The sequence below is a fragment of the Filobasidium floriforme genome (genome assembly GCF_021052385.1).
Source record: "Filobasidium floriforme strain CBS 6241 chromosome Unknown HD553scaffold_3, whole genome shotgun sequence".
NCBI lineage: Eukaryota > Fungi > Basidiomycota > Tremellomycetes > Filobasidiales > Filobasidiaceae > Filobasidium > Filobasidium floriforme.
In genome coordinates this window covers 606,229-630,796 of record NW_025763624.1, presented here as the reverse complement: position 1 = coordinate 630,796, position 24,568 = coordinate 606,229, and the positions used below count along the sequence as shown (strand labels likewise).

Genomic DNA, 24,568 nt, shown 5'->3' with positions numbered 1-24,568 from the left:
TGTTGGTATTAGAGTCGGATCGAGTTGATGATGATGTGTGGGGAGTGGCGAACCACCGCTCTCGATCGACCTTGATCAGGTCAATCAACGGCAATCAGAGCGACACAGGACGAGATGAGACGAAGGAGGGCTCACCTCTTTTTACTTCCGAAAGGGTGAGAGTATGTGTACGATGTGAGCCTGACATCTTATTGCGTAGGGTTCACGTGATCGGGGTGTTCGGAAGCTTATTGTGCCGTAATTCATTTGCCTTTTGTTCCGATCGGCGCGGGCAGATTGCCGTTTGCAGCGAACATCAAGGTCGAGGAATGTCGACGGATTTTGATATCACTCCATGCGACTCTCCATCCATCGGTAGTTGCTTGCAAACACGACTCATACTAGCTGTCATCGGTACGGTCTCACAAACTCTCGAGGCTCATCGTCGACTTCCAGGCATCTTGATACAAGCACGATCTTCATCTAGAAATATCGCCAGTAGATGCGACAACGGTCGAATGACTTCGAGAGTGAGCTCATGTGCATGTTCAGTAAAGTTTCATGAAACCTGACTGAGCAGCTGCTTGTTACCAGTTATGCTCCTCTCGGAGTGCGCTCGAAGTTTGGTATACAAACCTCAAGCTATCTACCACTCCAGGACGTCAAGCATTCCATACTCTGAGGGACCGGTTACCTCCATCTCGAAGTTGCTTGTCGGTTCTTGGCCGACGGCGGTCAGCCGGGCAGCTTAATCCTGGCGTCAGCTTCAGGACCTCTCGAACCGCTTCAACGGCCGCGCAGATAAAAGAAGCTCCTGAAGAAGACGCTAGCGGAGTTGAGAACGACCATGTCGATAGCATTGCGAAGCCAGGGCTTGTCGTCGCAGATATCGCCCAAAGCCGTCCGAACGGATCGACCTCAAAACTACGCAAATCAGGCGGAAAAGCCCCATCTGGAATGCCCTCCTCGAAATCGTTCAATGCAGGCGATATTGAAGAGCCAGACGACATTGCAGAGTTGTCCCGATTTGACAGCTCGTCGGACCTCGACCTTTTCGACCTCGGTTCGACTGAAGCTCAGATGATGGAAGCCGGTACATCACCTGTCAAAGACGCATTGATGCATCGGGCAGATGATCATTTCTTCGAACCTCACGATATCGAATACCTGGCCGAGCTGGAACATAGGATGGATGAGATGAACGAGGGGGATCATCCGAACGTCAAGACGAGACAGGTTGAACCTCGATTCAACGCTGCATCGATGTCTCAGAACTTGTACCAGAAGTTCCGGTCGGAATCATTCTCCAAGAAAGGATCTCTGGAGATGCATTATACCTACGGCTTGGGCCGGAATGGTAAATCGCTCCCGTCCAGGTTCGATTGGCGACAACGGGCCACGTCCAGGACCAGAAAACAGTTCGGCAAAGATATCGTACAGCGTGTCATGCCGGCGCTCGCAAAGAGCTCGAAGGATAATCGTTGGCGAGATGCGATCGAGGTGTATAGCGAAAAGTAAGCAAGAAAACTTGGTTCCGCTGGACACACCAGGGCACGTATTGACGTCATCCCGACACTCCCCGCTACAACCAGGTTTCTTAACCTGCAGCGCAAAGAGTTCGAATCCGAAACCCAGATCGCAAGCAATAGACTGAGCTCTACCCCGAAATGGCAACTGGTACAACAAGGTTTCTGCATAGCCGACGTCGCTGGTACGTGGGTGAAACAGACAATGGGAGGATTCCAGACCGCGAGCTTCGCTTTTCCCGGAAAGGGGAACAGGCGGTTCGTTTGGAACAGGTTGACGTGAGTTTCGCAATCGACATCATAGGAGAGGGTAACACTCTGAGCGATAATATTTGTCTGAGCAGAACCGGTTCGGCTGTGGGCTTGTCGCCAAACGATGCCGACTTGTTTGTTCACAAAGAGGATGCATTAAGCAGTGATGCGAGCGAGACGAGCGGACCTGGTCAAGGCCCCGCTTTCGTGGGGTCTATCGTCAAACAAGAGCCGGGTCGCTTGACCGTCATGTTCCCCAGGCAAGTTCCTGGTCTCGACGATCCTCGAAATCTGTGGAGGTCAGTCTAATAAATGCCTAGTCGTCGCGCGCAAGAGAGAGCAGGAGCTGACAGCTGATGTTAAATTAGACTGGATCTATGGGTATCGGACATCGTTTTGCGGCGGACAGAGGAGGCGTTTGCCACTTTGAATAGCGACCCGGTCATGATCGATTCTCAAAGCACAAGGATGGCTGCAGAACAAAAGCGCCGCGAAATCGAGCACTACGACGAGCAGCCGATCAACAGGAGTTACACTAGAGAGACAATCCTCTCGGGTACAGCCCTTCGGGACATTTTGCTCAAGGATTTCAGCCAACCGGGAAGAGCGGTTCCTTTTCGCAAAGATCCGAGCCATCCGCAACGACAAGGGATGTTTTCCAAAGATATGCTCATCATGAGTTGGTGTCGGCGACAACTTCGACCCGGGGGCGTCCCTCTCGAGGTAGAAGGCGACCCCAACGTACGATTGAACACCAGTCAGAGGAAAGCCATCGCGATGATGCTCAGTGAGAGACTCAGCTTGATTCAGGGGGTCAGTCGAATTTCGCAGAAAAGTGAGGATGTATGAGCTTACCTGCAGGACTGCTTGTCATTCTTGATAGCCACCCGGTACCGTGTGTTCTCCGTCGTGCGGGAGAGCTCTTCTCATGAAGTCTTATTAATATCGTTCCTTCCTCCTAACAGGGCAAAACCCGCACTATCATCGAAGCATTGCATCTCCTAAAAGTAAGCAAGTCTGTTTCTCGAGGTCGCACATACGGCAGCTGATTTACGAACAAATACAGTCGCATTGGCAGGTCTCTGTTCCAATCTTAGTTACTGGATACACAAATACGGCCGTGGACAATCTTGCGGAAGGCCTCACGAACCGAGGCCTGAAAGTGCTTCGTTATGGTGCGAAGATCCGGATTCGCGAGAGCTTGTGGCCGATCACACTGGATGGTTACATTGAGCGACACCCCAGCCAGAGAAACCTCAATAGTCTCAAGCTCAAGACCTTCGCTGCGTCGCCAGGGAGCGGTATGCGAAGCCTTCCTATATATGCCAATCATCATTGCTGAAGTCGTTCGCTTTGTTTGTGTATAGACGAAAGAACAGCTCTGCAAAAAAAGTTGTTCGGTCTCGAGCGCCATATGATGCAGGAAATCGCTGCTGGGATCGACGTTGTGAGTCAAGCGAAGATCGTTTCATTTGTTGCACTTGTATTGACTCCGAATCGTTAGGTGTGTGCAACCTGCATTTCCTCAGTGTCTCGCCTGTTACAGATATACGACTTTCCTGTGGTCTTCCTTGACGAGGCCAGCATGGCCACAGAGGCAACTTCCATCATTCCGTTAACGAAAGGGGTGCGTTGTAGACGACATGTTATCCATCCAGCCGAGAGATACTGACCCGATGCCGTGGCATAGTGTGCTCATTTGGCAATGATCGGAGATCACAAGCAGCTACCACCGGTAGTTATCAGTCCCGAAGCCAAGAATGGTGGCTTGTCCCGTAGTCTATTCGAGCGGTTGATCCAGCCCAAGAGCGCTAACAGTGAGGACCGTTTCGCTATTGTTTTCGTGCTGTGCCTTACTAAGCAATCTCTTCTGGCCAGGCCTTTTGCCTACGATCATGCTGGACACGCAATATCGCATGCATCCTGCCATATCAGCCTTTCCAATCGAGAAGTTCTACAACAACAGCCTCTCGGATGGGACTGTCGAAAACGATGGCACGTTGCGATTTGGTCTCGAAAAAACGCTCGACACAGAGTTTCAGACGCTGGACAAGACCGGTGCTCCACACCGTATGACGTTCATCGACCATGACGAGCCAGAGATCCCTTATATGGGGAGTATACAAAACCAAGGCGAGGCGAACATCGTATCGTCGATAGTGTTGGACATCTTGATAAACAATCCAGTGAGTGTGCGACAAGTAGGCGAGCAGGGAGAGCTTCCGGGCTGACAGCAAGGTCTCATCAGGATCTAGACGGTTCCGACATTGGTGTGATCGCTCCTTATGCCGGTCAGATTGGCGCTCTCGAGCGAATTCTGCATGATCCGGAGCGTCTCGAGCATTTGAGCCATCTTCTGGACGGGGATCGAATGACTGCGCCGCTAGCCGTCGAGATTAGCACAGTCGACGGCTTCGAAGGTCGAGAGAAGAAGATCATCATCTTTTCGACGACTCGGTCAAATCCCAGGCATGCCATTGGTTTCATGGACGATTGGCGCAGACTGAATGTGGCCCTGACCCGGGCGCAGCGGGTGAGTGACTTTCAATGGCATTCGAGGGGGATGCGGAATACTGATGTTCGTGTAACGCTTACCTACAGTCTTTGATCGTGGTTGGGAATTATCCCACCCTCTCGAACGCCAGGGGTTTTCACGGCAATAGAACCAAAGGTCATCTATATTGGGTCGATCTCATGAGGGCGCTCAAGAGGAAAGATGCGATCCTCTGGTCGGAAAGGAGAAGGACAACTCCGCCATAAACAACGTTTAGCATATATGCGTCACATTTACAAATCTACGAACGAAACCAGCAACGACAAGAATACAGAATAGAAACCCCTAGGAATGCTTGTGTCCGGCGACCTTTCGACGAGCTTTCCTTTCGTTGCTGGCACTCGAGTCCCAGTCGACATCGGAAGCCATCAACTCTGGATGACCGTTTTTCTCGAGCTTGGAGTCGAAGAAACCGTCGCGATACCCTCGAACGATGCGTTCCAGTAGGTCAGACGTCGAGATCGAAGGGGTTCGTCGAGTAGGAAGGAATTTACCTAGAGGAAAAGGAGGAGACATCAACAAAGACGAAAACGCTACGATCATTACGAGAACCATTTTACGAACCCTGCTTCTTTACGAAATCATATACGTCCACTTTACCCTTGGCAGCGTAGACGAGCTCATCGTGCGCAACATAATCAATGTTGTAACGGTCTATCCATGCTTGATCGACCTCCCAAGGTGCCTCGGGAGCGACTTCATCCACCCATCGGCAATGCGAGACGGCTTCGCATCTCTCGGCATGCGTCATGGCAGGTCCAGACTTTTGATCCGCACACAATTGATCCGAGCAGACCCCGACGACCAAGTGGACGTTGGGGAACGAAAGTTTCGCCTGCCTAAGTTGAAGAGCGTGACTACACATTTGTAGCGACCGGGAATGATGATCAGCACAAGGCCATTTCGTCGCACACCGCGAGGCCGACTTACCCAAAGTGGAAAAGGTCGTAAACTCCATCGGCATAGATTCGCACAGGTCGGTCGGTAGCGGGTTCGCTCGTCCTCCAAGTCCTGATGACTCCATCAACGTCTCCCTTGCCCTCGATGGCTCTTCGGACGAACGACCTGATATCCTCGACAGAAAGGTGTTCGGGCGGGCTGGTCATCTTGGCAGGTCCGTGATCCGACGATTTTGGCTTCAGAGAGTGAGATGCGACGCTCTCGGGTGGAGCGAGGTGAGAGATCGGTAGAGGGTGGCTGATAGCGTCTCGAGGCGATGTGTCTCCGATCTCGGGCTGCCGAGCTTGAGGCGTAGGTTCTCGCCTGACCTTCTCTTCGTCTGGTAATGAAGCGTCGGTAGACGAAGTGCTCAAGGGAGGTGCGACGGGGGGTTGTGCGCGTCCGTGCTGTTGAGCCTGTAATGTGGCCTGCGCCAACGATGAAGGCAGATGCGTCGACTCCACATCCCCGTCGTATCTATATAGATGGAAATCCATGAGCGCTGATCGAGACCCAGACCGGATGATGCGTCAACCATCGAACGCACGTGGGCGAGTCTAGAGCTTCCGAGAACTCGGCGTCGCTAACCTCAGCCAATCTAGGGTGAACGACAGGTGTACCAGATGGTTTTCTGCCGGTGGCAGACTTCAAGGGCGAAGGCGGGATGGCAGGGCGAGCGGAAGGCTTGACCGAACCGACGGTAGACGAGTTGTCGTCGGTGGGTGAGTCGTCCTCCTAGATTCGAGCAGAAAGGCGTGCAGTCAGCTTTTGAATCATGTTAATCCTCTCTTCACATACACACTAGCTTACCTCATCACTGGCATCTCTAGAGGAGCTCGTCGATACACCCTGGCGGTGCTGATTGTGAGTCTGCCTTTTACGCGGTTTCAGAGCCTGGTTGGACAGGAAGGCCGAAGCGGACATTGCTGGAAGTTTCGGACTGGGCTAGCTGATGCCACTTGAGAGCAGATGGTTTCCAAGTCTAGATTATATATGTAATCAGCTGGGAAGAAATGCGAGGTTTAAACATTATTGGATTGATGAGGAACTTCTATAAAACAGCTAGGCAGAGGGCAGCGGTGTCCCAGTGACGACAAGCTCCCGGCCGAGTATCGTCATCCACCCAGGTTGGAACGAAAATATTCATCCGCGGTTCATCAAAATCGTCAAAATTCATCAGGAAACAGACGTGCTACTCTTATGTGAAACTATATGCAAATTGAAAGTCCCCCGTCCATTCGCTACTTGATCCCATTTGGTACATGTATGTAGTGGTTGGATGAGCCACGAGTGTTGCGGTCGCCTTGTTGCATCGATACAGTGTTTTCGAGTCGAGCCAAGAAGATGGGACCGAAAGGGTGAATGGATACACGCGACCAAGTTGTGGGCGAGACCGAGTTCTAGAAAGCGATGCTATGATGCCTCTGCGCTGGCAAGTTCTTGGGTATACGAAACGTCTCGGACGAGAAGCTCGGTCGGGGTAGGACATCCGAGTCTGGCGGAAGACTGGCGCGTCCCGCCGGCGGTCTTGCAAGAGGCCGAGCCCGGCGGGCGACTGAGGCAAGGACCGTTATGATATTAGCTAACACCGATCAGGAAATGGATGAGGGGCTATCACGTAGTATTCTAACCTTCGATTACCAGCTTGGTGCCATCGAACTTGGCTTTGACGCCGTTCGAAAAGTCGGCATCCTTGCCAAAGGTTATTCTTCGTTCGAAATGAGCTGTAGAACGCGATCAAATTCCATTAGCGTCTGTCGCTACCCGACCCTGATATCGGCCTCCAGACTAACCCGAATCTTCCCATCGATCGGCGATGAGGTGCAAAACCTTGCCTTCCGCAACAATGTCAGGCGACGCCGTCCTCTGTATAGGAAGCTTCTCGACGCCATGGAACGAGGCGTTTGATCGAACGGACATATGCGAATGGACAGAGCTCGCATCGCTGGAATGCGAGTGCACCAGGCCTGTTCGCGGGACAGAGCTGCTAGTGCTGCTTGACCGGTTGATGCTCTTGACTGCGATCGTGATGTTCTCCAAGCTGAACCCGACCATCTCGCCGACAGAGATGACATAGCGGTCCGGGCTGGTGTCGATGGTGATCTTGCCCTCGAAAGGCGACGATTCCTGACCCTCCGTATCGGTGTTGAGTCTAGGTGAATCGTTCGGGCTAGGAACGTTATGGAGGCTGATGCTCGACGAGCCAGACGTAGGGGTCGACTTGTCGTTATGCAAGCCTCTGCCGGCCGTCTCGAAGCGACTATACAACTTCCTCTGTAGTTCGCTTTCGGTTCCGCTACCGGACGCCGACGACCCCTGAGACTGGGACTGAGGGCCGGTGGGCAAGAATCCGAAATATTGACCATAAGGTCCCTTTGCAGACTGGTTGACCGGAAGCGCCTCTGTCGCGCTGTGGAAACGGTCGATCAGTGGAGGACTGCTGTTGGCAGAACTCCCCGCATACGACGAAGACCGCATCCAAGGCCTGTCCGATGGCTCGGACCCGATGGAAGGCGAGTACAGTGGGTACCCGGGCGGAGGCGCTAACGGGTTGGAGATGGCACATCCGGTCCCCGCTTGCAGCACCTCGTCCTCATCCGTTTGTATGTCAGAGGAAGAACGACGATCCACACTGTTCCTCCTTGACGCGAACGGCGACCTGGCGTGCTTCTCTTCTATGGAACCCATGCTATTCATCCTCTCTCTCAACGAATTTGCCCGGGACGACTTGACCATTTCGTGCTCGAGTCCAAGCGGCGTATCTCCGTGCCGAGCCGAAGACGGCCAAGGGGTCTCCATCTCGTCCGTCCCCGAGTTCTCGCTGTCCGAAGCCGACTCGACCTCGTTCTTCCCTGCCGTTCGCCACGGGCTGTTTCCCTCGGCAGTAGGCGAGGTGAACGGCGAGTTGGCCCGGGGAGACGTGGCAAACGTTGCCAAAGCGCTCGCCCGAGCCCGTCTGGCCAACGCGTCGCTCTTTCGCTTGGCCTTTTCCGCATCTCGCTGTTGTTTCGCTTTACGTTTGAGCTCCTCGACGTCTGGGAAATAACCACCGGGCGCATCGGCTTTCCGATCGACTTCCCCTCCAGCCCGATCATCCTGGCCTGTTCCCTGGGATGGCCTCTCCCCCCGATTTAACAGAAGACTCCTTCTGACGGTCGTATCGCGTCTCCGTTTGATCGTCCCGTTTCTCGAAGATGACGAGGCGTTCATCTCCTCGTCTTCCTGGTCGGCTGATGTTCGCATCTCCCGACGGGCGTTCTTCGGGGAGGTCACCGTCTCGGCCATACTCTTGGGAGAGTAGTCTGGAGGATGCTCGGCCCGAGGGGTCAGCTCGGAGGATTCGTACTGATGTCCCTGATGATGCGGATGATGTTGATAATGATGCTGATGATACTGAAATTCGGAACTCGGAATACGGGGTCGACTGGTATGCAAGGGCGGGATGCCATGCAGATTTCGATTTGGCGAGCGAGTCCTTCCGATCGAGCTGGACGTGGCGAACGAGGTCGACGTTGCCTGATTTGTCGTCTGGTCGACGGTACTCGCAGGCAGCCTGGGGTCGACATTTGACGGTCCTGCAGGATGTTGGTCCGTGTCGATCGGTTTGTGAGATTTGCCCCCAGCAAACCCAAACGACTTCCACTTTGCGGCCAAGTTTCCGATCCCGTTCTCCATCATCTCTTTCCCCTGGGCGACGACCCCTTTGCTCGCTAGCTCCGCCTCGTCGCCTTGTTGCTGCTCCCTGTGATTGTTGTTATCCACCAACGAATCCCGAGTGCGCCGCTCGTCCGATCGAGACCCTCGAACAATGACGGGTCGATGGAGGGAGTGCGAATCGAACATGGGAGAGACCAACTCTTCACTACTCCCAACTGTAGTAGCACTGTCCCGCCGCAAAGGGTCCATGTCGAACAATTCGCCCGTGGAAGACGCGTTGGAGACGTCGGAATCTTGACGTTCGAGCATACCAGGTCGATCAGCAGGCTGTGATCGATCGTCTGACCGTTCGATCGACGACATTCCCCTCGAATCCATCCTAGTCTTCGTCCGGTCCACCAGAGACTCTATCGCGGTCGATTCCACTCCCCGAGCTGGAATGCTCGACCGACTTGGAGATCGCTTCTGGTACTGGTCAGAGCCCATCTCTTACGAACTCGATCCGATGCTATACATTGACGAGGTGGAAATGGTAGACACCCTGGCAAGGAGATCGAGGTTTGCCTCTTGCAAGCTGGTTGTAAGGGGGGGGGGGACGAAAAAGATGTCGAGATGATGGCGATGGCGTGGTGATTTGTGCAATTGTTGACCACAACACTTGTCGGCGAAAAAGCTCTGACAGCTTCTGGATCAAAGAGGTCCTAGCGCCAAAAGGTGACGTCTCTTGCTCCCTTGTGTGCCCGTCTATTCCCCCTAGCTAGCTAGCAGCTTGGAGCCGTGTTCGATGGGGAGAGCAACTAGCAGCTAGCGGACAGCAGAAATGCAATCGTGACAAAGCGAGATAGATGTACGAGGACTGCGAGAACTGAACACGACAGAAGTGGCGATGTGGTTTGCATCTCTACACATCCTACAGACGCGCAGGACGTGATGTGATGTGATCGATCCTGAACTCTACAATCTCGCTCGCTCGCTCGCTTCCCTCGGTTCTCGCTCCCAAACGCCAGGGAACCGGGCGCGTCGCATGGCTGGAGCGACGCATCCCCCTCTCCCCTTGCTCGGCCTTGGCGGAGGATCGACTTGCCCGTGGATCATCATTCGGCGAAACCTGCGACGTGGACGCCATATATTCGTTGGGATCTGGCTAGATCCGGCTGGCACTGGACTCGCTCGCGTTTCATTCGAGATTATCAACGATGCAGAGTGCATGTATCAATCCTTCTGGCCCTGTGAGGCCTGTGATCGTTGTTGTTGTTGTTGCTGTCGTTGCGCGGTGTCCGCTGGTCGGGTTCAAAGGATCATCAGCGATCAGCGGATCGAACAAGGTTTCGGCCAATTCCACACGCGCTCCACCTTGATCGATGATCCTATGATGTCATTTTTTATCTCGACTTCTTTTCTTCTTTTTTGAGGCCCCATCCCGGTTCACCCGTACCGCCTTCTTTTCGGGAAACAGCCACTGGGCCGCCGAGAATCCCAAATGATCACGTGCCCTCGCCAGGACAAGTACAGTCGCGATCAGTCGACTGGTACTCATATTGATCATCATTTGTACACTTTACAACACATGGATCTGGCTACGAGCAACAGAAAATAAGAGCGAGATATTACGTACATGAGACGGAAACCTCATCGCTCCAGCCGGTAGAGTCAATGCCATGGAACCGATCAACCGATCGTATTGACCGAATCACCCGCGTCCAATGCCATCTGGGATCCGGACGCTTGCCCATCCGATCCATCCCTCCCGGTCCCGACGACCTCGAGCAATTTCTGAATCTCCCTCAACCCCATCGACGTCTTCGCCCTCTTGTGAGGCCCGCTCGGCTTCTTGCCCAAGAACTTGGCCTTCCAGCTGTTGAACGACTGCTCGTACGTCGCTTCCAACCTGTCGGCAGTGAATTCAGTTTCGGGGATCTCCGGGTAGGCGTATCGATGCGATACGATGTGCTCGATGACGATCTGTTTCATCTCGGCGTTGTGCGTAGATTTCCTAGTCGTCGAGTCTGAACCGGGAGTACAACGAGAGAGCACGGGTTAGCAAGGTGTATTGAACGGAAACCTCGACACCGCGTTAGACTCACTCCAGTCGAAACGAAGGTTACCGAACGACCAATGCTCGTCCCCGTTGGCCGGGTACATTCCGTTGACGTACAAGGGCAACTGCAACTTGCCCACCGGAACGCCTTGCGACGCGTACAGGGTCTTTCTGACCAAAGACTATGGGCACATACAAGCATGGATTATCAGCCTCGGCTATATGACGAGCGGCAACATCTTCCGTCGAACCATGGCGATGCTCACAGCAATCTTGGTCGGTACGACTCCATTCTTCCTTCCACCTGCCATGTAGATGATCCCGCGCTCGTCCACCTCGACCCCGGCGTCTTTCTGGAAATCGTGGTAGTGCGGTCCGTCCCCGTCTCTGGCGCGTTTCAGACCCCCAGCAGAAGCACCTTGAGTTGACGATTCGCCCGCCGTCTGCTGAGTATAGGCAGCCGGTTGGGAGAGACTGATCACAGGCGTATCGTTCCCATAGTCGTTGTCATCCTCGAACCCTGCACCGTTTCCAAAGTCTTGATCTTGCAACGATCCCATGTTGGAGACGGAGGGTACACCGGGCAAGCCTGCCCGACCGATGGTAGTGCTCAGGTCCGAAGCCAACAGAGACGACCTCCCTGCTTGTCCATGTCCAGAGGACCCCACCGTCGAATTGGTGACGGGGACGAGCGAGGTGATGAGCGTCAAGAGGACTTGATGACGTTGATGCATTTCCTTGACCATCATCTCCTCCCAATCCCTACGACGGTCGAGTTCGCCGTGGAGATAGGTGATGAGATCTCCGTGAGTCTTGGTCAGCTTTTCGATCCGGTCGTATAGGGGTTTAGTGTTGAAAGGTAGAGGTCGACCGGAGGGACCCGTCTCGGTTCCAGCTGCGGCAGCATTGTTGGTAGTGTTGCTCTGCGTAGTGTTTGTGGCTGCGGTGGCTCCATCTGCAGCAGGAGCGGCCGCTTGTTTCTTGGCTCGAGACCTTTTGGGAGCGGGTCGAGCCGAGGTAGGCGTGGCCGCAGGGGGTACGTCTTGAGTGGTAGCGGTCCCAGCTGCAGAACGCGCCGAATAGCTAGAGTTACAGAACAACCAGTGAATATCAGCTCGAAACGACCTCGATCGCCTGGCCAGGATAGCTAGAGCACCTGGACTCACACGTCTCTCGTAGCAGTCGGCTCGTTCCCGTCCGCCCTCCTATACGCATCGTGGATCTGGGCAGGAGGTCGCGTCGACCCGGTCGTACCGCTCGACGAAGGGTTGTATGATTGAGCTTGACGGTAATCTGGGTTGATGGTCCCGTAATTCCCAGCCGAAGCGAATGCTTGCGGAGGGGTCGAATTGGTGTTTGGGGGGTTGTAGTGACCCGATCGGGCTGAATCGCCAGCCTGGCGTTGCGGTTGTCTCTGATGAGTCCAGGACGGGTCCATGGTGAAGGGACGGGATAGGGGTAATGACGAGCCAAGGTATATGGGCAGAAGTGGAGGGGTGTGAGGCTCGGGGCGCTTGTGAGGTCTCGACGTTGTAGCGTTTTTACGAGGTAAAGTGAGAAAAAGGAGATTCGAGGTCGGGGCTCGAGGATATCCTTTGGCCTCTGTGGGGGGCGAACGGCGAACGGGCCAATGCCAGCGAGGAGCGGCGCGATTTCTAGCGAAAACCCGCGCCGTCCCGCGTGAAATTTCCCCTTTCGGTCATGTCCCGCGACAGACTCCTAGACTCGCGACGCGACGTGAACGCCGAAATCGCCCTTTTCGACGTTTCAAGACATCGCAAATCCCATATCAATTCATCATCATCAAAAGGTCAAACACGGGGAACCCAAACGCCTCGGGGAACATCGAACAAAACTACTCGCTGTCCGCTAAGCCTTTCCTATACCAGACGATTAGATATGGAGAGACCTAGAAAAAGAACTAGGCAGTCCTCGCAGCCGAGCACGTCAGCCAATCCCAACCCTGACTGGTATCTCCTCCATGCTCGGATAATGGGCATCTATGACCCCGTGATCTGGCGCCAGCTCTCCGTACCTCCCGACATTACTGTCGATCAGCTTCACCCTCTCATGATCGCAGCGTTCGGATGGGGCATGTCGCACATGCACATGTGGTCCATCCGTCGCATCCAGGAGATCGACCCGGAAGAGCGCGAGGGGCCCATGAAATCCGACCTCAATCCTGAAGGGTACTATTTACCTCAGATGCTGGTGGCGGAGCAGGTCGACCACCCTAGGCCTGATCTTCCGCCCGGCGAGGATTTCGTCCCAGGTGATCACGGGTTACCGCCGACCCAGACGTTGGCGGAGCTCGACGCGATCTATGACATCTCTGGCAACAAGCACGTGCTCTACTACGAGTACGACATGGGTGACGGGTGGGAGCATATGATCACCGTAGAGAAGAGGATCAAGCCTACCCCCGTAGTCACGGGCGGTAGCGGACATAGCGTAGCTGAGGACGCCGGTGGGATTGTCGGCTGGGATTTTCTCAAGGAGGCATACAGGACTAAGAACACTCAGCGGGATGACGAAGAGATGGTCGAGAAGAGAGAATGGTACGAGAGCATGTGCACGAACGGAGATCCTCGGGGACTCAAAGGCAAGGCAAGGCTGGAGCACTTTAACGTCAAGGAGGCGAACGAGGCGTATGCAACGTGGAAAAAGGTTGGAACGTGAGTAGAGGTTTGGGGAGGACGTTAGAGCGACGGGGGCTGGTGTAGACAATTTATGGTTTCGAGAGTTGTATGTAGCTGAAGTATTTCCAAGTGCAAGCAAATGTGTCGACTACGATCAGCTAAAAAGAATCGCCCGCCGCGTAAAGTTTCCCATCACAGTACTCCGAAGCCATCGAATGGGGGGGGGAATTGAGGACTGATGGGTCTCCGTATGACCAAGTCCGAGATCCAAGATCTTGATACTACTGATACATGTAATCTCACAACAACGAACGTGCCGCCGCCTTGCTTTTGGTGTCTCCCAAAGGACAAGGAACAGCGATCCGCGTTTGCCTATCAGTCATGGAGCTAGATCTCCGCAATCACTTTCAGATGAAGGGTTCTACCAAGGCAGCATCAGCATTCGTATCAGCGCGGTTCTCGCGACGAGCGGCCCAGTCAGGCGGTGCTTACTCTTCCAAAGACTCAGGCGAACTGCTCTCGTCCGGGAACATCACTCGGCAACGGTCGTATAGCTCCTCGATGAGGGCCCTTCGGACCCAATCCACGATACCATTGTTCTGGTGGCGACTTATGAGGCGATAGCTCGAGTTTCTGCATGATCTCACAGGCACGGTCATCAGCTCGCGATCAGTGCGCCTTGTGTCGGCACGCTCACATGTGAGTGACGGTCTTGGAAGCCTCGGCGATACGAGCCAAACGATTTTCGACATCTACAGGGGAGAATGTGGCCTCTATGGTCTGAATTTGCCCAAGAATGTGTTCGATCTCCGGGCTGATGCGGTCGAGGTATCCGCGCTTCATGGTTACGCCATAAAAGCCATCTAGGGATCGCGCCTTGGTGACAAAGTATCGGTCTGCGAGCTCGACGTGAGGCCTAGCGACCGTCCATGTGGAAAGGAAGATCTGCAAGCAGTGCGCTTAGCCAATGTCATTTTTTATCGGGGTGACCGAAGGCAGCCCCGGTACTCACAATGATACGGGGCAGGGCAGGGACCTGATGCAAGAATGTCGAAAACGCGTGAGGTACACCTTGCCCTCCACTGGGTTTATAGAAGATGGCAGTAGTGGTGGTCCTTGCCAGTTGGAACATCGTTCCATCGGGCTTCTTGATGTAGAAGTCCCCGTGACTGTCGCATGCAATCCTGTCCTGTAGCTGAACCGATCCTCCGACATTCTCGAGAACAGGCAGACCATGTTCTACCTCGTGAACCTCGCTTATGGGCTCTTTCGTTGTCGTCTCTGATTTGATGTCGGAGACTGTAGTATCGTTGAAAACCACCGAGTTGAGCTTTCGCGAGTGCGTAGTATCGAAAATGCGCTCGAGTTCCTATTTTTTCCAGAGAAGATAAGGGTTGCTTCGACGGTAACAAGTTGTCCCTATAGCGAAGCTCACCTGTCCCCAAGTCCAGAACACCATGAAGATACACCTGATTGCCGATGCGCTCACGTGTGAGAAGACAATCCGGTTTGAAAGCGCTCGCTCCGACTTACAATACGCTTCCCAGAGCCAGAGGGAACCAGGCACCCTCCGGAACCTTGCGCAATGCCGCACCCCAGAAAAGCGCTTAGGTCGGAAGAACCCATTCGTATGAGACGCCAAAGTTCTGAGCTGACTTGAGTTATCGGGAAGAACTTACCATCCAAGAAACCAAAGAACAGGAAAAAAAGTACACCCAAGCTCCAATGATATCCTTTAATGAGAGGAATGTGAAAGGCCAACAACGTCGTGGTGATGAACATTACGGTTGCGACAGCGAAACTGTGATGGACATCGAAGTGGGTCAGTGCGCTGTTTGTGAGATACTGAAAGTCGTCTCCAGCTCACCCGTATGCTAAAGTCAAAGCGAATGATGACCCAAAACCTGCCACTGTAGCGATGGTTCCGATCATAAGAAGCCAGTTGATTGCCGGCACGTAGACCTGTCCAGCTGTACAATGAGTTCGCATGAGGATGAAACGCGTTATCAGTGATCTGCTGAGCTCGCTGTTCCGTGTTCCGTTCGAGAGTGTAATCTACCTGTAAGTATGGACGTATGATTGATTCTGATTGAGGGAAAAGCTCCCATTCCGATGAGCTGGTTGACGAGGGTGAAGGTTGCCGTTATCATCGCTTGAGATGCGATCAACTGAGTTGTATGAAAAAGCGTGTTGACACATATTCAGTTTTCGATCCGATTGAAATTTTGGTAGACCTGAGCATGACTCACTGATGCGATCACTCCCATCACCCAAGTGATCCACCACAAACCTCCATTAGGTCCACCAGGTATAGAGAGGTAGAACGGGTTGGCCATCACGGTACCATCCGTGATGATCCGGGCACCTTGACCGAGATACTGGAAGATCAAAGCCGGATAGACCAGGCAGACAAAGGAGATCCGGATGGAAGATGCCGTGAATTGGCCCAGGTTGGCACTATGTGGGAAATCATCGTCAGGGAAACGAGCTCGAAAATAACGCACAGGTACGCTTACAAGATGGCCTCGCACCCCGTAAGTGCCAAAAGTACACCGGCGAGTGCATCGTAATTCTTGGTCCTCACAAAGACTACGGGGGAATAGGGCTATCAGCTATAGGAGCTTCATGGATGAGATGCTTGGTGGCTGTTATCTATTCTAGACTTACACATAATGGCTCGAGACGGGTCAAACGCCCGTAAAATGCTGGGCTGACTGGCGACGTTGATAATTCTATCATTGCAAAGAAGGATAAGATGTCGATTCTAGTACATTGTGGACGCTGGCACCTACCCGGAGATCCCGATCAAGGCAAACCACAAGAATGTAACTATAAGACGAGGGAATGTAAGGTTTGATTAGATGACGTCGTCAAGCGTGTTTGATAAAACAGGAGTTGGGCTTACGAGGCGCAAAGACTATACTGAGTTTAGCTGTCCCGAATCGTTGACCTAAGAACAGGACTAGCAAGAACCCGATGCTGATGGGGATGACATGGTCGCTGACGACAGGCGCGACCACTGCCAAGCCTCCGACCGAAGAGGTGACGGATACCGCAGGGGTAAGGATGCCGTCAGCCATTGTAAGTGCGGTAGCGAACAGGGTCTATCGTGGTACGATCAGGGAAAATATCAGCATCTACAACACGCGCAAGGTGTTGATGAAGTGAATATGACTCACCCAAATCTGGAGCGGCCATCGAAGTTTCTGCAACCTAGAGGATCGCGACACGACCGGCTTGCCGTGACTAACGACTTCAATGTGCTTGGTGAGTTCGCGGTCATCGTTGGGATCCCTGCCAGGGTCGTCTCGGGGAAAGATCTGCTGAAACAAGGCGAAAGGACCGCCTTCTCCTTCACCAGACCCGAAGCTCAAGGCGAACCCGATCTATAGGTAGCACGAGATAGTCCGAGATCAGTATGATGCTATGAGAGATCAAGAATCTTTGCGTGGAACCGACATATTTGAGAAGAGGCAACAGGGTAAACGCCCAGACGATAGCGCTGATTCCACCGATAACATCCTCTTTGTTCGGGGCTGGTCCCGTTGTGCTGAAGATCGTAGTGAGGACATATAACGGGCTTTTGACGAGATATAGATATAATAGGGTTTCAAGTCCGCGAATATGGTCCAGGGGTCAGTCATCGCAATACATCATTATGTCGAATTCGTGACTCCTCACCTGGTCCCGATATCAGAATAGATGATTCCCAATGAAGAAAAGGCCATAAAGGCGAGTTTCCTTCCACCCAGGCGGAGAGCTTGTCGCCCTTCGGTATCGTGAGCGGGGGTTGACATTGTGAGGGTGTCCAAGTGGAATCCTTTCGCGCGTGAGTTGAAACTTGAGCGTGTTCGCTTAGAGCCGGGCGATCGAAGCGAGAATACTGGTAATCTGAAGTCGACTGTCGGCTCGCTACCCAGAGAGGGCTCCTTTGATTCGATCAGATTATATACGCGAGGGGATCTCCCCTTCCTTCACAGACACTCCGCTCTCAGGCTGGCTGTACTGGTACAATTTTTCATCTATCGCCCCTTGCTCTATCACTCGGAGCATTCCCCTCTCCCCCCTATGCCTTGGTCTGCCCAGAACGGGATATTTGCAAGTATTTCCCGTGACATCGATTGCGACTTGTTGCTCTGAGGATTTTTGCTGGAGTTCTCTTTGGTGGATGATAATCGTCCGGTCACAAGCAGCTTCGCGGATGCACGTTGATCGATCCATTTCACTGGCTTGCGGGATATTTGCCAGTGGTACAGGCGCGCGCCATGTGACAACACCGACAGACCTGTTGCACCTCGCGGGGGAATTTGCATCGAGATAACCCTCGAAAGGGGGACACTATGGAACGGAAAGATATTCCAAGAATCCACGAACGTCCTGGGGTAAGACGTTTGGGCAGGCAAAAGGCAGCGGACGTTTCGGTGGAAAGATTACCTGGACGATCGCGCTCCTCGTCCCGCGCTTGAGGCAGCAAACCCGCACACATTCGTACTGCGTTCCCGTCAAACACGGGAGGATCCATTGGGAGTGGACATCCGTGGTGACGGGTATCTCAAGTATTGGAAGACTCCGTTCGATCCATTTCCGGGCATCTCTCCACTTGCAAAATTGTTCAAGCGGGCGGTCCGAACGAACAAAACATGGCCCTGTTATCAAAACACGTCATGTTACTGATATCGATATTTATTGTGATTACCTAATCACGCGACATCAATCACTTGCCCACCTTTGACGTCCCGGTACGGTATGGTAATATGGTGATGAACATGTCATGATGAGCAGCGACTTGCTGCTTGTAGCTTGCTCCTATGTCAATCCGTCTAGACACCCATGGGCACTCACTTTGGCTATCGAACATGTCTACCAGCAAGTACGCCAATCTGCCAGACGTGGTGAGTCGGCTTTCCCAACGACTTCAAGAGGAAGTACACGAGCATTGTTGACAATGTCTGATGCCTGCCTACCTGCTCCGACCTTGTATGTTTTGATTACAGGATACGTCTGCAGCAGACATTTTTGAGACAGAGGACGTGGCCTATACCGCTAGCAATAATGTAGGTCACCATTTCGTTGCCGCTTTGCAGCTCATGTGAAGCTGACCTGGCCGTCTTTGCTTGTAACAGCAGGACGCCTACGACTCTGATGACTCTTTGTCCAGATTGAACATGCTCAACGCTGCAAGCGGAACGGGACTAAACAAGGATCTCAGGTCTGGTCCGGTCGAGAACATCGATGCTAGTTCTCTGCCACCGAGGAGAGAAGCGGGAAAGGTATTTGGGAAGCGGAGCAAGGGTCTCGGCGATAATGGTGCGTCTGAGGATTCCTTGTTAGACAAGCTGATTGATTGACTAAGCGCTCAATCTAAATTACAGCCTCAACTTATACCTTTCGACCAAGGCTACCAGCGCTTTATTTGAAAGGCGAAGGCTCGTTCTCCGACTCCGACTCCGGTGAAGACAGTCTTGGCACCGGTTCGACAGCTCAGCGCACTCGTCGTTTCCGGGAAGACCCGGTCAACAAGCTTCGACGACTCAAGCTCGAATGCCTGGAGCTTCAGAGACAGCTCGAGCACGAAGCGCAGATCGATGGGGACCAGAAGGATAAGGAGGATGGTGTAGCCGAGGGGACGGATCCTGAGAAGGGATACCAAGATGGGAAAAGGAAACACCGGGCAAAGAAGCCCGACACTCAGGCATTGTTGGCCCAGTTGCTAGAACTCCGTACGGGGCTGGACAAGACGGAGCAGGCTTCGGTACTGAGGGTGGGAAACACAGGGCTCGATAACGAGCGGCTCAGAGCGAGGGAGGAGGCTAGCAAGGGGTTGGTAGACAGGCTCGGTGCGAAATCCGATACCCCAGTTGCAGGACAGGTTCAACCGGGAAAAGCAATCGAGGTCAAGCCCAGCCCTCAGACCGAGCTGCAGGACGTCCAAGTCGCTACGGAATTGGACAGGCGGCTGGACTTGCTGGAAAAGCGTATCGGGGCCGGTATCGATACCGCTTCTGCCGTAAGTCGATCAAGCCCAAATGGAACCGCTGGATCAGCGCCATTAATATTCTCTCTCATTTCACAGCCTGTGCCCATCCTCTCTTCGCTCTCTCGCTTGGAATCCATCCTGACGATGTTGTCGCAACCGGATCAATTGGATGGCGTCTCCACGCGGGTCAAGCTGGTGCTGGCCGATTTGGACAAGACTAGAGCAACGCCGAACAATAAAAGCGGCATTTCCACCGACAAGAATAACGCAGACTTCAAGTTGAACCCCTCCGATGCCCAAAAGGTCGAAGCCATCTACACCGCCCTTCCACGCATCGAACCCCTCGTACCTCTTCTCCCACCGCTGTTGACTCGTCTGCGGAGCCTTGCATCATTGCATGCGGGCGCATCGTCTGTCCAGTCCACCCTGACCCGGCTCGAAATTGACACCGCCGACATGAAGGAGACGGATTCAGAAATCAAAGAGGTCTTGGACAGGTTGGACGAAGGGATCTCCAAGCAGGCCGAGGCGATGAAGGGCAATTGGGACAGCTTGAGCGAACGGCTCGAACTGTTGAACGAGCGGGTCGCAAAGCTTCATGGCTGATGCGAGCTTGGGCCACATTGAAACGACCTTGACGACCATTCACGATGTATGAGTCCGATGTCCTATATTCTGATTGATGGATACCTCTTTAGAAGAGGCGACGGGGGAGATTAGGTGCCGGTGGAACCGCATGCGGCTAAATATCCACCACCGCCGGATCTAGCTTGCTCTGGCTCTCTCTGATCAGATCTTGTTCTATTGCGTCAAACGTCTATTGCTTCCTCTTCATTGTTGAGTTTACGTGACGTTCTGTTGTTTTGCGCAAACTGATGTCAACGCCAGCGCTCGCGACAAACCACATAGATATCATATAACGGCAGTGTCTATATTATTAGGTTGATCGTCAACGATCTCACAAGAAGTCCCTGGTACGCAACATATGCCCAAAGCGTCCGCTCGTCTACTTTCTCAACCTGTATGAGATTTTGGCTGGGAGGGGAAGAACAACCATGGTCTGCATAGATTGCATCTATTTAGCATGATACTCGCGCATAAAAGGGTCGATCTGATATTTGCACTGACCTGATAGTTGGTCTTGGGGAAAGGCTCCTCGAGCTTCATCTCCATGTTCCGGATAAAGGTCGCGAGGATGGTCTGGAGCTGGAGATAAGCAAACTATAGGCGAAAATAGCGTCAGCGGATCGGCCGCTAGTGTCAATCGGGAAACGGAGTACCACTCACGCTCTCTCCGATACACCTATGTCGACCGGCTCCGAAAGGCTGATAAGGTGACTCGGTACCCTTGCTGACGGAACCATACCCATAGTCGATCTTGTCACCTCCGTCATACTCAGCCAAGGCCTTGCTAGCGACACCCTTCTCGTCGACCCATCGGTGAGGGTTCCAGATCGAGGCATCTTGCCAGACCTTGGGGTCCATCTGAGCGACACCGGGGGAAGCGAGAACGAAGTGACCTTCAGGGATGACGTAGGACGCGTTCTTCTCGGGGATGGCGGGGGCGGCGACCGAGGTAGGGACCGGGATATCAGACATGACCTTGCGCATGATCGAATGGATAGGGGCGTGCTAAAGTCACAACTCGTTGTCAGCTGGGTCAATGTGACGCTGCAGAAACTTTCAGACACTCACGATCCTCAGGGTCTCCCTGATACACGAATCCAACAAGGGCAAGTCCTTCAAGTCCTCGTAAGTCAAATCACGGAAAGTACCATCGGGGTTCCCGAACTTTTCCTTCTGCTCTTGATAGAGTTCCTCGCTACCGGCACCAACGTGATCAGGACATAATCATAGAGTACCACGCCATTCGTCACTCACTAGACGTCGGGACGATCGGCCAAGTGCAAAAGAGTCCAAGAGCTAGTAGCAGACGAAGTGTGTTGACCAGCCATGAGGAGGGCGATCATCATGTGCGCAATGTCCGAGTCCGAAAGAGGGGTTCCGTCACGGTAGGCCGAGCTCATCAAAGCGGCAATCATATCGTGATCGTGCTGCGACAACAACAATCGATTCCGTCGTCAGCCTCAAAGGGTGGTATCAACAGGATTTACTGGCACACTCACATCAGCTCCACCTTCCCTACGACCCCTGATGATCTCCTGGTAAAACTCGCTCATCTCCCTCTGCGCCTTGTCCCGCTTCTTGTAGCTTGGCAACGGCAGGTTGGGGAACATGAAGTTGATCGGAGTGAAACCTCCATCAAGCGCCTCGTAACGCCTGGCAAACGTCTTGTCCAACTTGCCACGGACTTCTTTTCCTTGCAAAGTCGCCGAAGCCGTGAGAATGGTCAGTTCTGCCATGCTGTGGAGCGCGTGAGCTTGTTTCCATTCGCCAGCGACGGGTTTGAGCTCGTTGTTCATGAAGTCGGTGGCCTCCTTCTTGATGAGAGGAACGTAGGACTTGAAGTTTTCGGTGGAAAGACCAAACTTGACCATGCGCTTCTGCTGCATCAACATTTCGTTCGGGCAGTCGTAGACGACACCTTTTCCAAAGACCGGGGTGGTCAAGTGCTAGAGCCGCGCAACAATCTGATCAGCACGACAAACAACCTGGTCTAACGATGATTCGCAACCTACGGTGTAAGCGTCCTCGGCCGAGACCTGACTGAGTTTACCGCCGAGGATCAAGTTGTTCCCCTTTGGCCCGAGCGCGACCGTCATCCTCCTTCCGAGAAGGATGAAAGTGAACAAATCGCCGTACTATCAATGTCGGCCAAAACGTATCAGTATCAAGCAGCGTGCCGTCCCCTAAGCCATCAGAAGGCCGCGCTCACCTGTTCACGGCAGTCGAACAAGAACTTGTAAGGGTCCATACCGTACGTGGCGGCACTTCCAAACCAGGGAATGTAATGGAACACCAAGGGAGGCAACGTCGGGTCCCTCGGAAGAGCCTGCCCAAAATGTCGTTCAGTCGAAGATCAGTACCTTGAAGCGCACGCGTCCCCGGACTACATCCAGCTCATGACGCGGACTTACGACCTGCCTAAAGACGTTCCCGGCAACCAACAACAGAGGTAACAACACCAACGCGCTCCCGATCAGAATGCCCCATCCAACCTTTTCACCGGCCCTCATAAGAGGCTTGAGAACGAGAGCGTCTACCCGGTCGAGCGGGAGGGCGCCGATAATCTTGCTCTGCCCGACCGTCTGGATGGCTTCGCTGTAGATCCGTTTGGCGTGAGATTTGAAGGCCGCAAGGGAGGTGGTCGTTTGGGTAGGCAGGATGATCAGGACGAATGGGGTAGAGTTGGGGGTGGCAAGAAGCTGTGACAGTAACGCAACAACGGACGCAACAACGGACGCGTAATTCATTCAGCCTCGAGAGTTCAAGTTCAAGGTCCGCTGGACGCCAAGCTAGAATCTAAACTCACCGCCTGAACGCTCGCCCTGACGAAACTCAACCCAGTCTGCCTCAACTCCTCTTCCTCTCCCTCGGCACCTCGTCGACCGGGAACGTGCACGACGGTGCTCTCCCATACTTGATCGGAATCACTCTTGGCAGAGGTGGAAGGATGGACGAGCTGGGATAGGGCAGAGAGCTGGGCGTGCAGGGTCTGAGCGAGACCTGCCCAATAGGACATGGTATCGGAAGACAAAGATGAGCAGATGAGCGAGTTGATCGCGTACAACAAGCTGGAGGCAAACTTACGAGAATCGGTAACGTCGAGCAGACTCTTCAGCCCCCTCTTGTCCTCCGAGCCAGCGGTGACCTCGTTCCAGATTCGGTCGAAACCGTGCTCTACCCCATCCTCGACGGCGCCCAAGAATTTCTGGACAGCACGTTCTCCAGCGGCGAGGTAAGGCTGGAGAAAGTGCATGGTCTCGTACGAGGGGAAGGAGGCGAGGTGGAACGCCGGTCCGGCCAGGTCTTCGCTCGAGGTGACGGGGAGGACATCGCTAGGGACGAGGTCGCCCTGGATGACGATGATCTTGGCCCGTTCGGGGGATTGCAAGGTAGGTCGACCGTGCGGCTTCAACAAGTGAGACCACAGACCCTTCTTCTTCTCGCCCTCGTTGTTGTTGGCGGCAGCGGAATGACCTTGACCGGCGAGCCCAAAGTGGTGTGACAAGACCATATGGGCCTGTTCCCCCGTCAAAGTGGGTACCTGATGACCATGTTGGTGCTCGTGCTGACCCTGGGGCGAAGGGTGAAGGTAGACCGACACGGGTTGTTGTTTTTGATGTTGATTTTGATCGGCGTGGACGCTGAGGACCGTCGTCGACAGCGTGGCCGCGATGGCGAAGAGTGAGGTGAACCTCATCCTTCGAGTGTCTTTGCTGTTGTTGACGGGCAGCAATGACAATGCCTGTCGCCTCTCTGTTGATGGATGATGGTACTACTGTATATAAACCTAAGGGCTACGGGACGTCGATCCAATGAGCTCGACCACAAAACATCGAACCACCCCAGCCAGCTACTAGCAGTGAGTGACTGGGGGGGCGACGCGCATAAACACAAAGAGAGAGAGAGAGAGAGAGAGAGGCGACGAGTGGCGTTTCATATCGTGTGTCGTGTCATGCTTGTGTGTACGTAAGTGGGTACATCGAGACGTGCGCATGGAATCGTCTCGTACGACAGAACAATCCACCTATCGCTACGTAACACGCTGCCCAGCCTTGATCACGTTCAGACTGGGTCGATATGCAGGCCGCCATCGCCATCGAGTCGAACGATCAAACGAAGCCGCGAGAAAAAGTCGTTTAGCTTTGGCTGGAGACTGGCAGACAGACTATACATAGGACAACTTGGGAGTTAGTGATTTAGCCCTCCCGTCAGAGAAACACCCCATTCCATCAAGCTGAAAGATCTGCAGATGGTATTGTGTGTTGTGACTGTACCCTCAATGACGATCCACGTAAGAACTCTTCCCGCTTGCCGAGGCCAAAGTGCCTGGCGCGCAGTCTCTCCATCAAATACCTGTAAAGGACGGCCCGTTGTGAAGCC

At 53.6% G+C, this 24,568-nt stretch overlaps 9 protein-coding genes across 9 annotated transcripts; 3 read left to right on the top strand and 6 right to left on the bottom strand.

Annotated features, from left to right (window-relative positions):
- Positions 1–936: 936 nt before the first annotated feature.
- On the top strand, positions 937–4,631 carry HD553DRAFT_365200 (P-loop containing nucleoside triphosphate hydrolase protein; the record flags this gene model as incomplete). Its single annotated transcript, XM_046184067.1, has 13 exons — positions 937–1,493; positions 1,572–1,784; positions 1,850–2,056; positions 2,126–2,570; positions 2,641–2,652; positions 2,723–2,764; positions 2,824–3,058; positions 3,125–3,204; positions 3,262–3,384; positions 3,448–3,574; positions 3,636–3,943; positions 4,006–4,290; positions 4,359–4,631. 13 exons carry the CDS (start codon positions 937–939, stop codon positions 4,515–4,517), a joined length of 2,793 nt encoding a protein of 930 aa, XP_046039217.1. The 3' UTR covers positions 4,518–4,631.
- HD553DRAFT_347957 (putative choline-phosphate cytidylyltransferase) lies at positions 4,597–6,311 on the bottom strand (the record flags this gene model as incomplete). Its single annotated transcript, XM_046183341.1, has 5 exons — positions 6,061–6,311; positions 5,798–5,985; positions 5,242–5,727; positions 4,876–5,168; positions 4,597–4,805 (listed from the first exon to the last, which is right to left on the bottom strand). The coding sequence occupies exons 1-5, from the start codon at positions 6,172–6,174 to the stop codon at positions 4,597–4,599; spliced, it is 1,290 nt and encodes a 429-aa protein (XP_046039216.1). The 5' UTR covers positions 6,175–6,311.
- Positions 6,312–6,327: 16 nt separating this feature from the next.
- On the bottom strand, positions 6,328–9,627 carry HD553DRAFT_157212 (uncharacterized protein). Its single transcript, XM_046176797.1, has 3 exons — positions 7,044–9,627; positions 6,882–6,974; positions 6,328–6,805 (listed from the first exon to the last, which is right to left on the bottom strand). The coding sequence occupies exons 1-3, from the start codon at positions 9,391–9,393 to the stop codon at positions 6,651–6,653; spliced, it is 2,598 nt and encodes an 865-aa protein (XP_046039215.1). The 5' UTR covers positions 9,394–9,627; the 3' UTR covers positions 6,328–6,650.
- A 767-nt stretch (positions 9,628–10,394) lies between these two features.
- HD553DRAFT_347955 (uncharacterized protein) lies at positions 10,395–12,539 on the bottom strand. The gene is made up of 4 exons (XM_046183340.1): positions 12,112–12,539; positions 11,212–12,028; positions 10,992–11,127; positions 10,395–10,913 (listed from the first exon to the last, which is right to left on the bottom strand). The coding sequence occupies exons 1-4, from the start codon at positions 12,381–12,383 to the stop codon at positions 10,576–10,578; spliced, it is 1,563 nt and encodes a 520-aa protein (XP_046039214.1). The 5' UTR covers positions 12,384–12,539; the 3' UTR covers positions 10,395–10,575.
- A 216-nt stretch (positions 12,540–12,755) lies between these two features.
- On the top strand, positions 12,756–13,726 carry HD553DRAFT_305301 (MM3350-like domain-containing protein). Its single transcript, XM_046179139.1, has one exon. The coding sequence runs from the start codon at positions 12,845–12,847 to the stop codon at positions 13,622–13,624; it is 780 nt and encodes a 259-aa protein (XP_046039213.1). The 5' UTR covers positions 12,756–12,844; the 3' UTR covers positions 13,625–13,726.
- A 71-nt stretch (positions 13,727–13,797) lies between these two features.
- Positions 13,798–17,593, bottom strand: HD553DRAFT_157021 (potassium transporter). The gene is made up of 17 exons (XM_046176795.1): positions 17,266–17,593; positions 17,044–17,164; positions 16,764–16,970; positions 16,490–16,688; positions 16,377–16,413; positions 16,252–16,316; positions 16,101–16,173; positions 15,834–16,041; positions 15,644–15,752; positions 15,452–15,554; positions 15,264–15,385; positions 15,118–15,190; positions 15,020–15,053; positions 14,597–14,953; positions 14,282–14,529; positions 14,077–14,217; positions 13,798–14,005 (listed from the first exon to the last, which is right to left on the bottom strand). The coding sequence occupies exons 1-17, from the start codon at positions 17,379–17,381 to the stop codon at positions 13,972–13,974; spliced, it is 2,247 nt and encodes a 748-aa protein (XP_046039212.1). The 5' UTR covers positions 17,382–17,593; the 3' UTR covers positions 13,798–13,971.
- An 847-nt stretch (positions 17,594–18,440) lies between these two features.
- On the top strand, positions 18,441–20,167 carry HD553DRAFT_322020 (Dynamitin-domain-containing protein; the record flags this gene model as incomplete). Its single annotated transcript, XM_046181268.1, has 5 exons — positions 18,441–18,476; positions 18,579–18,638; positions 18,708–18,891; positions 18,957–19,591; positions 19,658–20,167. 5 exons carry the CDS (start codon positions 18,441–18,443, stop codon positions 20,165–20,167), a joined length of 1,425 nt encoding a protein of 474 aa, XP_046039211.1.
- A 400-nt stretch (positions 20,168–20,567) lies between these two features.
- On the bottom strand, positions 20,568–22,698 carry HD553DRAFT_327860 (lanosterol 14 alpha-demethylase; the record flags this gene model as incomplete). Its single annotated transcript, XM_046181840.1, has 9 exons — positions 20,568–20,621; positions 20,690–20,782; positions 20,849–21,193; positions 21,257–21,383; positions 21,443–21,615; positions 21,688–22,134; positions 22,201–22,323; positions 22,398–22,514; positions 22,600–22,698. 9 exons carry the CDS (start codon positions 22,696–22,698, stop codon positions 20,568–20,570), a joined length of 1,578 nt encoding a protein of 525 aa, XP_046039210.1.
- Positions 22,699–22,761: 63 nt separating this feature from the next.
- Positions 22,762–23,956, bottom strand: HD553DRAFT_157137 (uncharacterized protein). Its single transcript, XM_046176796.1, has 4 exons — positions 23,550–23,956; positions 23,273–23,328; positions 22,995–23,188; positions 22,762–22,887 (listed from the first exon to the last, which is right to left on the bottom strand). The coding sequence occupies exons 1-3, from the start codon at positions 23,883–23,885 to the stop codon at positions 23,113–23,115; spliced, it is 468 nt and encodes a 155-aa protein (XP_046039209.1). The 5' UTR covers positions 23,886–23,956; the 3' UTR covers positions 22,762–22,887; positions 22,995–23,112.
- Between the last annotated feature and the right edge of the window lie 612 nt (positions 23,957–24,568).

Coding starts and splice junctions, on each gene's coding strand:
- HD553DRAFT_157212 (XM_046176797.1), bottom strand. CDS start 9,393: ATGGGCTCTGACCAGTACCAGAAGCGATCTCCAAGTCGGTCGAGCATT. Junction 6,975..7,043: donor CGATCGATGGGAAGATTCGG/GTTAGTCTGGAG, acceptor CGCGTTCTACAG/CTCATTTCGAACGAAGAATA. Junction 6,806..6,881: donor CACCAAGCTGGTAATCGAAG/GTTAGAATACTA, acceptor TCCTTGCCTCAG/TCGCCCGCCGGGCTCGGCCT.
- HD553DRAFT_157021 (XM_046176795.1), bottom strand. CDS start 17,381: ATGTCAACCCCCGCTCACGATACCGAAGGGCGACAAGCTCTCCGCCTG. Junction 15,753..15,833: donor TGATGGGAGTGATCGCATCA/GTGAGTCATGCT, acceptor CATACAACTCAG/TTGATCGCATCTCAAGCGAT. Junction 14,530..14,596: donor CTGCCCTGCCCCGTATCATT/GTGAGTACCGGG, acceptor CACTGCTTGCAG/ATCTTCCTTTCCACATGGAC.
- HD553DRAFT_347955 (XM_046183340.1), bottom strand. CDS start 12,383: ATGGACCCGTCCTGGACTCATCAGAGACAACCGCAACGCCAGGCTGGC. Junction 12,029..12,111: donor CCGACTGCTACGAGAGACGT/GTGAGTCCAGGT, acceptor CTGTAACTCTAG/CTATTCGGCGCGTTCTGCAG. Junction 11,128..11,211: donor TCGTACCGACCAAGATTGCT/GTGAGCATCGCC, acceptor ATGTGCCCATAG/TCTTTGGTCAGAAAGACCCT.
- HD553DRAFT_157137 (XM_046176796.1), bottom strand. CDS start 23,885: ATGAGGTTCACCTCACTCTTCGCCATCGCGGCCACGCTGTCGACGACG. Junction 23,329..23,549: donor CCCCCGAACGGGCCAAGATC/ATCGTCATCCAG, acceptor GAACGAGGTCAC/CGCTGGCTCGGAGGACAAGA. Junction 23,189..23,272: donor GCTCGACGTTACCGATTCTC/GTAAGTTTGCCT, acceptor CCTATTGGGCAG/GTCTCGCTCAGACCCTGCAC.
- HD553DRAFT_305301 (XM_046179139.1), top strand. CDS start 12,845: ATGGAGAGACCTAGAAAAAGAACTAGGCAGTCCTCGCAGCCGAGCACG.